Source organism: Apium graveolens, chromosome 8 (genome assembly GCF_009905375.1).
Source record: "Apium graveolens cultivar Ventura chromosome 8, ASM990537v1, whole genome shotgun sequence".
In the NCBI taxonomy this organism is placed as follows: domain Eukaryota; kingdom Viridiplantae; phylum Streptophyta; class Magnoliopsida; order Apiales; family Apiaceae; genus Apium; species Apium graveolens.
In genome coordinates, this window is record NC_133654.1 from 262,218,843 (window position 1) to 262,230,093 (window position 11,251).

Below are 11,251 nucleotides of genomic sequence, written 5' to 3' on the forward strand. Positions count from 1 at the left end.
TTTCGGTTTGGTTTCGGTTTTTACCTCCAAACCGACCGATATAACCGAACCGAACTGAATATTTAAATTAAAACATTAATATACATATATTTGTAAAGTGCAATTAATAATAAAATTATAATGTACAACATATGTGTAAACTAAAATATATAAAAGAACTAATCATAATATAGTTTATTCTAAGATGTAAATATTTATGTAATGTGTTATGTTTTCACATGTTTTTCGCTGATGACATTTATTTATTTTGTAAAGCAGACACAACTGAGGCAGGCAAGGTTATGGAGTTGATGGCTTTGTATGAGATGGCCTCTAGTCAGAGGGTGAATAAGGATAAATCCACGATATTTTTCAGTGCTAATGTTATAGACTATAACAAGGATATCGTATGCCAACAGTTGCTAATTAAAGAAGCGGATGACACTACGAAGTATTTGGGTTTACCTAATGTGTTGGGATGAAACAAAACAGTGATGTTTGGTTACTTGAAAGAGAGATTGAAAGCTAGCATCAGAAGTTGGAATGAGAAGAAGATCTTGAAACCCTCAAAAGAGATTCTTATTAAAATGGTGGCTCAGGCATTGTCGTCTTATGCCATGAGCGTATATTTACTTCCTCTTGAGCTCACTAAGGAAATTGAGAAAGAAATGAATAAGTTTTATTGGGACACCTCCAGTAAGTCGAGGTCTAAAATTCATTGGATGTCATGGGATAGATTAACTCGACACAAGCACGCAGGTGGTTTGGGATTTAAGAATCTTCGGGACTTCAATCTTGCAATGTTGGGCAAACAGTGTTGGAGATTAATTACCAATCCGGAGAGCCTGGTAGCTAAAGTCTACAGGTCTAAATACTTTGCAGATACAAATTTTTTGGAAGCAAAAATGGGAGGGAGTCCTGGGTTCATCTGGCGAAGTATCATGGAAGCCAGGAACGTGGTTTCAACAGGGTCAACTTGGAGGATTGGTACTGGAAACGACATTAATATCCTTAATCAGCCATGGTTAAGTGACTAGGAGAATCCTTTTATTCTAACTCGGTCACCGACAATCATTAATCAACAAGTGATGTCGTTATTCCACACTGGTACTAAAAATTGGGACTCAAAACTCATTCAAGACATTTTCGAGGAAAGGGATCAGAAGTGTATCTCTGATACGGTGGTAGAACACGAGCTTAGTAGTGATGTTCTGTACTGGAAAATGGAGACATCAGGTCAATACACGGTTAGAAGTGCCTACAAGTTGCTGTAGAAACAGAAAGGAGAATGGGGGTACAAACTAATAATGTGGAGTTTTGGAAAATGATGTGGAACATCCGAGCTCCTCCTAAGGTGTTAAACCTCATATTGAGAGCAATTAATTATTGTTTGCCAATAAAAACTCAGTTGCAGGCTAAACATGTGCAAATTAACAACTTGTGTCTTGTTTGTAACGAGGGTGATGAGTCAATATTTCATGTTTTAGTCAATTGCAGGTATGCAGCTAGATGTTGGAAGCAATTCAACCCAATTATTGACACAGACACAACCATGGAGTTTCCTGTATGGTTGATATCGAGGTTGGCAAATCAGTCGAAGGAGAAGAGAACGAAAATGCTCACCTTGTGTTGGTCAATATGGAGAGTCATGAATGACCTGGTCTGGAGTAATAAGCGCTGGAAGGAAATGAGAATTGTAGCGAAAGCTTGGGAATATCTTACAAAGTGGGAAGTAGCTCAAAATAGAAAAGTTGGACCATCAATTCAGCCTATGTTTCTAGCCTGTTAAACAAATTGTTAAGCCAAAGATAAATCTTGTTAAGTTTGTAGCTAAAACTGTAAAGTCTGATTTTGAAAAGATGGAAGATATTGAGACAGAAGTTAAGGCAGAGTCAACTTCTGAAAAATCAAAACAGGATAAGCAAACTGAAGTCAATATAGGCTTAATGACTAAGAAGCAGCTTGAGTATAAGCTGAAAGATATTAAGAATGTAAACAAGGCAAAGCCACCTAGGAAAAATAGGAATGGAAAAGAAGGTGTGAATAAAAGCAATAATATATACCTGTTCCTAATGCTCCTAGAAAGAAATGCTATAAATGTGGAAATTCTAACCATCTGGCTTCTTTTTGCAGGAAGAATAAGAATATAAACTCCTTACCTTCTAAGTCAGGAGTTAAGAGTCAGTCTGTTAGGTTTAATCCATAAAATCCTTATTTTCATTGTGGTAGTTTATGGCATTCTATTTATACTTGTAAGGAATATCATATTTTGTACAATGATTATTATCAAATAAAACCTTTTTTAAAGAAAATTGGCATTATTCCTTCTAGTGTAAGTTCTGATGCAAAGTCTGATAGTGTAAATTCTGATAAGAAAAATGTTGACATAAACTCTGATGTTAAATCCGCTGTAAATGTTAACAAACTTAATAAGGCCAAAGGATCCAAGCAAGTCTGGGTCCTTAAAAGTAATCATTAGTGGTCTTTGTGATTGCAGGGCAATATGAAGAACATCATAGTTTTTAATAGTGGATGTTCAGGACATATGACTGGAAATAAAGCCCTACTATCAGACTTTGTGGAAAAAGCTGGCCCAGGAGTTTCTTATGGAGATGGCAACATGGGAAAAACTCTGGGATATGGCAATATCAATCTTGGAAATGTCATCATTGAAAAAGTAGCTTTAGTCTCAGGACTTAAATACAATCTGTTGAGTATTAGTCAAATCTGTGACATATGTTATCATGTGGATTTATTTGAAGAACACTGTGAAGTTGTAAGCAAATCTACAGGTAAATTTGTTCTAAAGGGATACATGCATGATAACATTTATGAACCCAAGCTTTCAACAAGTTCTGATGGTTCTGCAATCTATATGTTAAGCAGAGCATCAATTGAAGAAAGCCGGGATTGTTACAAGAAACTCTCTCATTTAAAGTTTAACAATATAAATGAAGCAGTCAAGAAAGATCTTGTGTGAGGACTGCCAAAATCAATATTTACTCCTGATGGCCTTTGTGATTCATGTCAAAAGGCAAAACAAAGAGAGTCTTCATTCAAGAGCAAAACTAAATCTTCAATTCTTGAGCCTTATCACCTACTACATGTTGATCTATTTGGTCCAGTGAATGTCATGTATATTGCAAAGAAGAAATATGCTATGGTCATAGTAGATGATTTTACCAGATACACGTGGGTGTATTTCTTGCACACAAAAAGTGAAACTGCATCTATCCTGATTGATCATGTCAAACAACTGGATAAATTGGTCAAAGACTCTGTGAAAATCATAAGAAATGATAATGGCACTGGGTTCAAGAATATGATTATGGAAGAGTTCTGCAAAGACCATGGAATAAAACATGAATTCTCTGCTCCTCGAACTCCACAGCAAAATGGAGTTGTTGAAAAAAAAAATAGAACTCTTATTGAAGCTACACGAACTATGCTTGATGAAGCAAATTTACCAACCTTTTTCTGGGCTGAAATTGTGCAGACTGCTTGTTTTACTCAAAATGCAACACTTATCAACTAGATAAAACTGCAGTATATCAGACCGAGTTTTTAATTTGAAACTGAAATGTCGGCTAATAGGCCTGATCAATATGTATGAACTGATTGTTCCACTTTCTCAATTAATTATTATTTGCCAACAAAAACTCAGTTGCAAGCTAAACATGTGCAAATTAACAACTTGTGTCCTGTTTGTAACGAAGGCGAGGAGTCAATATTTCATGCTTTAGTCAATTGCAGGTATGCGGCTAGATGTTGGAAGCAATTCAACCCATTTATTGACACAACCATGGAGTTTCCTGTATGGTTGATATCGAGGTTGGCAAATCAGTCGAAGGAGAAGAAAGCGAAAATGCTCACCTTGTGTTGGTCAATATGGAAAGCCAGGAATGACCTGGTCTGGAGTAATAAGCGTTGGCAGGAAATGAGAATTGTAGCGAAAGTTTGGGAATATCTTACACAATGGGAAGTAGCTCAAAATAGAAAAGTTGGATCATCAATTCAGCCTATGTTTCCAGGCGATGGTGCAGTGGTTTGGGCGAAGCCACAACTCGATGAAGTTAAGATATCGGTGGACGCTGCTAATTTTGAAAATCTTGGCAAGTCAAGAATTGGAATCATTGCTCAAGGGAGAGAAGGTCAGTTCCTCTCAGCACAAACCATAATTTATCTAGAGGTTATGAAACCATCTTTAGTGGAGGCGATAGTTGTTAAGGAAGCATTGAGTTGGGCTAAAACGATGAATTGACACTCTATTATCATCGAGACAGATTGCTTGACTATTGCTCAGATGATTCGGAACTCTGCTGCTATGAGATCGAGGGTTGGACAAGTAGTAGAGGAATGACGGGATATGATTAGTAGTATGAACAACGTTAAGTTGTATTTTGTTAAACGATCTGCAAATATGTCGGCTCATGAATTAGCACGTGTGTTGCATATGTATCCTGATCGTATATTTGATTGGAGGTATATTCCAATTAATATTATGCAATGCATGATATTTGATTTGGAGTAATAAAATTTGTATTTCGTAAAAGAAAACACAGTTAAACGAAACATACAGAATAAAATGTCTTGGGCTTATTCACGCAGACACTCACAAAATTGTCAACCAACAGGCCCGATGCAGGCCCATAGTCCACATCCAAATACTATTCCTCTTTTAACCTCAACAGGTTCGTTAACAATAAGGCTAATAAAGTCTTTTCACTCCACCCTTCCTTATCCATCTCACCATTATATAAAGCACCGGCTACAAAACTAGGGTATAAAAGCCCCAATTTTTTCTCCCTCCTCTCTCGTCTCTCTCATCTCTCTCGAGCTCATCACTGTAATTTCCAATCTCTCTGTCTCTCTCTCTCTCACACACACACATATCTTTTCAATTCCTATATATTATACACAATCTCTCTCTCTCTCTCTCTCTCTCTCTCTCTCTCTCTCTCTCTCTCCCTCTCCCCCTCTCCCTCTCTCACAACACACACACGTAAATGTTTGAATTGAATTCGATAACAATCTGTATATGTTTGTAATTACATTTATGTGTTGATCTTGATTTTTTTTGATTTGCTATATATAAAAATTAACACTTTGGCGCTTTATGAATTTTACTCGCAATTACATATTTAGTAGAGTTTTTAATAGTATATGATAAATTATTGAAGCTCAATTATGTGCAAGTAGTAATAAATAATCCTTATCGGTGTTGCTGTGAATAATTTGTTAGAGAAAACACTTGTCGTAATTTTCGTAAGCCGTGATTGTTTATATTCTGTTAAGGTGTAAGATGAGCTAGGGATATAATACTTTGTTTGGAAAAAAACACTTGTAGTAGATTTCTGTAATAATTTGTTATCCCGTTAAGTCAAAATCACGGTAAGGTTTAAGATGAGCTAGTGAGGTAATAAGTTAATTTTATGTCCACCTGAATTCCTTTTCGTAAGCTTTGTAAGTGGTTATATATATATACCTTAATTTCAATCTGATTAGTTGATTTGTTATATATTTGCATACTTGTTTTGTTACTCTCAAATTGGACTCTATAAGCGGATACACATGAGAAGTTAGATTTGCTTATAATGTCATAAGATTGAAGTTTGTATGCTCTTATGCCTACTGTTGGGAGTTTTGCTTGGCACATACCTATACAATTTTTTGGCAGATGTCGGGTTGAGTTTTGTGTAGGATCAAAAACTAAAAAAGACGTTGTCACGAGCTTTGCAAAATATATTGGTGATTTTTATTTTTTTTGTAAAATGGATCCGACAGAGAGCAGCATACTCGCCTGTATGATTGATATGCTTAACTGATGTGATGAATTTGATAGTTTAAACATTTATGACAAGTGACTTTTGCTTATAAATATCCTATCTATAATTTTATAATGTTTGTATTAAATACTATGTATATATGTGTATTTACTTGTCTTCGATAAATTTGCGCATTGCGCTTATGCTTCAGGAGGCCTTTGCAGTTTCGGGGTTTGATAACACTGGTTGTAGATATATATTGCTTAATTTGATTTACGCATATGGCAGAATGGAAGTGTTTAATCCTAATGTAGCTCTGTAAATGTATATGTTTGTGATTGAATATGCAAATATGTAAAATTTTGCTTGCTAGATTAAGGCTGTCAGTTTTGTGTTGATCTGTAATTTTATTATTTTAAGATAATGATTTCAGTATTGTTTGGCAGAACCTTACTAAGGAAAGGAAGAAGAATGGCGACTTTTGAGCTGTATAGGAGGTCAACAATTGGTATGTGTTTGACTGAAACATTGGACGAGATGGTTGATAATGGAGTCCTTAGTCCTGAGCTTGCAATTCAAGTCCTTGTTCAGTTTGATAAGGTTTCGTATCTCTTGATTTAACATTCCTTTTACACCCTTAGATCGTGTATTTTTGGCAATTTCTAATTGCATCAATATTTGGTCAGCTTAGCGTCTTTTAATTTTATATTCTTAGATATAAATGTGTTTACACTTAGTAATACACGCTTACTTTGCTTTTTGTAGATTATGTTGCCAATTTCTGATCAGGATCAATGTTGTATTTGTTTGTGCAGTCAATGACTGAAGCTCTGGAAAGCCAAGTTAAGAGCAAAGTGACTATTAAGGTAAATGGATGATGTGACAAATGTTGTTTACAGTTAATAGCTCATGGCTCTGTTAGATATGCTGAATATTGGATGATATAGGTAACGGTATCTCGTAAAATATGTAAGCTTCACATTTTCAAACATTTAGATGACTTTCCATATACAAAGTATTCTGGGGAATAGCAGTTTAGTAATGGTGTCAGCGTTAATGTTTCTCCATGTATGGAACTTGGGAACCGTTACAAATAAGCTTCAAGGTCAATAGTAAATGGGCATGCCAGGTACTTTGTGTATCTATGCATCTTTGTTTATTTGGCATGTTGAATCACCATTAAGATGATTTTTTGGGTTGAAAAGTTTCAGCCTAGGAAGCAGGGATACTTGGGTCACTCAGTATATCACCGAACCACCACTCACCCCAGAATCGGATAGTTGGATTCTCGGGGACACTCCGATATTAAAAAATATCAACTAAATTTTTTCTTTTTCATGGCTTTTCCACAAAATATATGACTTGACTTAAATCCTTGTGTTTTAAATGTTTATAACATGTATTTGATTCAATTCACATACAGCTATTAGGTTTGTTAATGGATTTTATCATTTATAACATCGAGTATATATTTATAAGATATATTTATAAATTGTTACATATGTCTTATACCCCTTCACTCCCTAATCCAAATTATTATAATTGTTGAATCAATGGATCCCCTGCAGCCGTATCCTTGCTTCTTAGGTTGCATCCTTTGTTTAAAAGCTTGTATATGTTGTCCAAGTCATTTTGTATAAAAGTTACATAAGCTATCATCAGATCAAGTATGCCAGAATTGCCTTTAAGTGCTGAACAATGTAGCTGATATGGATTGTAAATTCAAAGGATTACTGTATGTGCTCAGCTTTATCGTAATTTAGTTTCTACATAGGAGCTTTAAGCTGTAATTAAATTTCTAAATAGGAACTTTAAGCTGTGAGGCATGCCATAATGAGATGCGTAAATAAACGTCTTGCAATACGGGTTTAAGTAATAATTGCTGTAGTAGTGAATCTTGTCGCCCCCATCCAACTTTTTAGTTAATTGCTCAAGAAATTCACAGCCATATGCCCATATCCCTTTCTCCCCGTAACTGTCTTCTTGTATTATAAAATTTATCTCTCTTACTGATCTATGTTCTTGCTCTTTACAACAATTATAATTTGTTACTCTGTAATAGTTTAATTAATTCTTAAATACTATTTATGACTGTTACTCATCTTTTTGTCCATTCATATGGCAAACTATCTGATCTGGAGCAACAAGGTATGTGAAAAACTGTAGTATATCAGACCGAGTTTTTAAGCTGAAATTGAAATGTCGGCTGATAGGCCTGATCAATATGTATGAACTGATTGTTCCACTTTCTCAATTGATCTGCCATTTCTAATGCTAACCTATCTTATGTATACATGTATTTCGCCTTTTAATATCAACTTATAAAGTTAGTTGTTAGCCCCTTGCTTATTGTCCATCCTTGCATTTTGGAAGGATAATAGTAAGTTTCTCTTAGTTTATTAGGCTGGCTATAGCAACTATTACTTGCAGATTTGAATGTAAAAGTTTTAGTGTGTGTATGGCTGTATGCACAATGTCATTCGGCCAGTATCTGCCGTTGCCCTGGAAATTGATTGTGTCGACAATCTGCTTATCAAGTATGTACTTCTTAGGTTGTTTTTTTTGGGGGGGGGGGGCGGTGTCTGCCTTTAGCGTGTTTTGTGCTGTTTGTTATTTGGATCCACCTTGTCGATTCACTTCAAATTTCATGTTTTTGAAGGATTAGTATTTGATTCTGATTTGGAATACAATTTTTTGATATGTATCAGGGACATCTACACACCTACAGGTTCTGTGACAATGTATGGACTTTCATCCTACAAGATGCTACCTTTAAGAACGAGGATTCCTCAGAGAACGTTGGCAGGGTTAAGATCGTGGCGTGCGACTCGAAGCTGCTCACACAATGAGATGTCTGCTCATCACCGAGACCCCAGGCAGGTTTGAACTGGATATCCACTACTAGCCAGGGGAGTAAAGAATAGGGAGCTAGACTTGTAGTGTAGAAGATGAATTTAGTAAATCTAAACAAGACATAAGACACAATAAGTATTACCATCGACAGTAAAGCATTTCTATTTGCTTGTGTTTCCTCTGTACTGTAAGAGTTCATATGATCTACTAAAATTGAATCGATAGGATTTGTAAACTAATCCTTTGGTTTGGTAATTGCTGATACATCTATCAGTTCCGGTACCATTCGCAATATTATGCTCACTGAGTTAAAAATATGGATTCGAGTTGTGATGCATTGAATTCCATTTCATACAAATTATTGTTCAAATTTACTAATGTAGGCTGTTGAGTTGGTGTATTATTGGTATGTTGCTTTCACAGGTGGACCTTGAAATTAAGCAATCAATTTTGAAATCTCACCTTCTTGGAAATCAGACTGTCTCCAGTGGGTGGATAAGATTATTAAGAACATGTACATGTACTATAATACTATTATAGTAAAGAAAAGCGTATACAGCTCGAATAATGTAGCAAATCTCATCGGAATATAAATATGTTAGTATGTAATAAGATAGTGGTGTGTATGACAAGTTTGTGACTGGACAAGATGCATCTTATCTTGGACTGTAATAATAAAGAAAAAATAAGAGAAGGGGGAAGAGAGATAAAGAAAGGGCCACATATATGACTTTCTGGAAAAAACGATTATGGCCTGAATCTTAAATTTGTCTCTTTTCATTAGTCCATCTCGTCCACTAATTCTCAACACCACGACCCACCACATCAAATATTGATATTAGTATATATATATAAACACACGTACATTTTGGAGGAAGGTGAGAGTCTAAGTTGCGGGCAGACATGATGGTCAAAGTTAGAAAAATTCGATTCCGAAGCGACTCCGTATGAGAAGGGTTGTAAAAATCGTTAATCGAGATTAGACGGTATATAAGGATAATTAGAATTTGGTCGAAATGATATTTATGTTGAAAATTATATTATATATATATATAGATCACATTATTCATTTCAAAATGATATTATTCTATGAAAACATCGTTAACCATCAAAATCCAATAAGTATTAAAAAAAAATATAACGTCAGAGATAAAATGCAAAAAAAATTTAGATGATTGATTTCTTTTCGAGTTTAAAAATGTGTATTTTCCTTTTTAATGTTTTTCAGATCACAATTCCCATGTAATATAAAAACATTTTTAGTTCAATTTATTGGTTTGAGAAAGAATATAAATACAAGTTATTACCATGATTTCCACTTGTTAAAATTATGTAATTCGGTAAAGAAAGGGTAGATGTTGAAATCTTATCCCCGTACGGAAGATCAAATTATGTAATTCGGTTTACATACGAAAAATCAAGAATACGACTTCTGACATGCACGTGTCTAATTTTATTAGTAAAAATATATATATAATTCGGGAGTGTAATAGTGGGAATTATGTAATATTTTTTATGTCAAAAAAGTCTATAGAGGGCAGGGGTTAAGCATAATGAAATTTCACGGGGAAGAAAAGACAAATTCCCTGCCATAAGATTCTAAAAGGATGCAATTATTGATATACATTTTCGAAAGCTTTATTTACAAGAATCGCGCAGGAAAAAATGGGCTAAATAATAATTATATAAAAAAAAGGAATCACGCAGGAAAATTGGAATACTGAAAAAAAGCACAATGTGAAAGCAGATCGATGTACTATCTTTTCATATGGGTCGTCTCGTGACTCTTCGCAGCTCGTTCATTGTTTGTCGTTTGATTCTTCCAAGAAAAAAGCTGTGAGGGGAATAAAATGAATAAAGAAAAGTAAATTTAAAGTCATGAACAAAATAGTCAGTGCTAGGGATTTTTTTTTAGGATTTTTCAAAAATAAGATTTTCTGATTTCTCTTTGTAGAAATATGATATTTTAAATTTTAATTTATAAAAATACGGTTTTTCAATTTCTTTTGTAAAATACGATTTTGCAACCCATCACCACTCGATACAATTTCAATTGCAAGGAAAATATTTTTAAAATAATTTTTCAGATAAGTTACAGGTTGTTTTTTATGGCAAATCGTATTTTTTCAATTCTTTTCAAGAAATGATAAAATTGCAAATAAACTTTTAAAATTTAGTATTTTTGGGTGTTACACTTACAAGTTACTACAATAACTCTACATTTTAAAAAGCGCTATTTATTACAAAAGTTATAATACTAGAGTAATTTATAGCGTATCACACAATTATATATTCTTTATTAAATGTTGACTTACAAGTTATAAGCACTCTAACTTTTAAAAATCACTATTTTTCAAATAGAAATTCAGTAAAAAATATTGAAGTATCACAATTCAAAAATAATTTATTGATAATTTGTCGAAAAAAGCCCCGAACCCAAATGTGACGGGCTCAATCGCATAAAAAGACTAAAATATTTTATGTAAGCCCGGACCGAATTGTTCCGGCTAGAATTTTCAGGGCTTCATAGACCTAGATCTGGCAAATCGTTCGTGTCCTATACTTTCGTATCTTGTATTTTCATATTTCGTGTACTTGAACGTAAAACACAAAACCGGCATGTTTAGGGTTCGTGTACTTTCGTTTCGTGTCGT

At 34.4% G+C, this 11,251-nt stretch overlaps 2 protein-coding genes across 2 annotated transcripts; both read left to right on the top strand.

Moving 5' to 3' along the window:
- Nucleotides 1-3,781: 3,781 nt before the first annotated feature.
- On the top strand, nucleotides 3,782-4,240 carry LOC141680828 (uncharacterized). The gene has a single exon (XM_074486941.1). It carries the CDS (start codon nucleotides 3,782-3,784, stop codon nucleotides 4,238-4,240), a length of 459 nt encoding a protein of 152 aa, XP_074343042.1.
- A 480-nt stretch (nucleotides 4,241-4,720) lies between these two features.
- Nucleotides 4,721-8,914, top strand: LOC141678833 (transcription initiation factor IIA subunit 2). The gene is made up of 4 exons (XM_074485239.1): nucleotides 4,721-4,825; nucleotides 6,191-6,344; nucleotides 6,560-6,610; nucleotides 8,453-8,914. Exons 2-4 carry the CDS (start codon nucleotides 6,216-6,218, stop codon nucleotides 8,591-8,593), a joined length of 321 nt encoding a protein of 106 aa, XP_074341340.1. The 5' UTR covers nucleotides 4,721-4,825; nucleotides 6,191-6,215; the 3' UTR covers nucleotides 8,594-8,914.
- The last annotated feature ends 2,337 nt before the right edge of the window (nucleotides 8,915-11,251 follow it).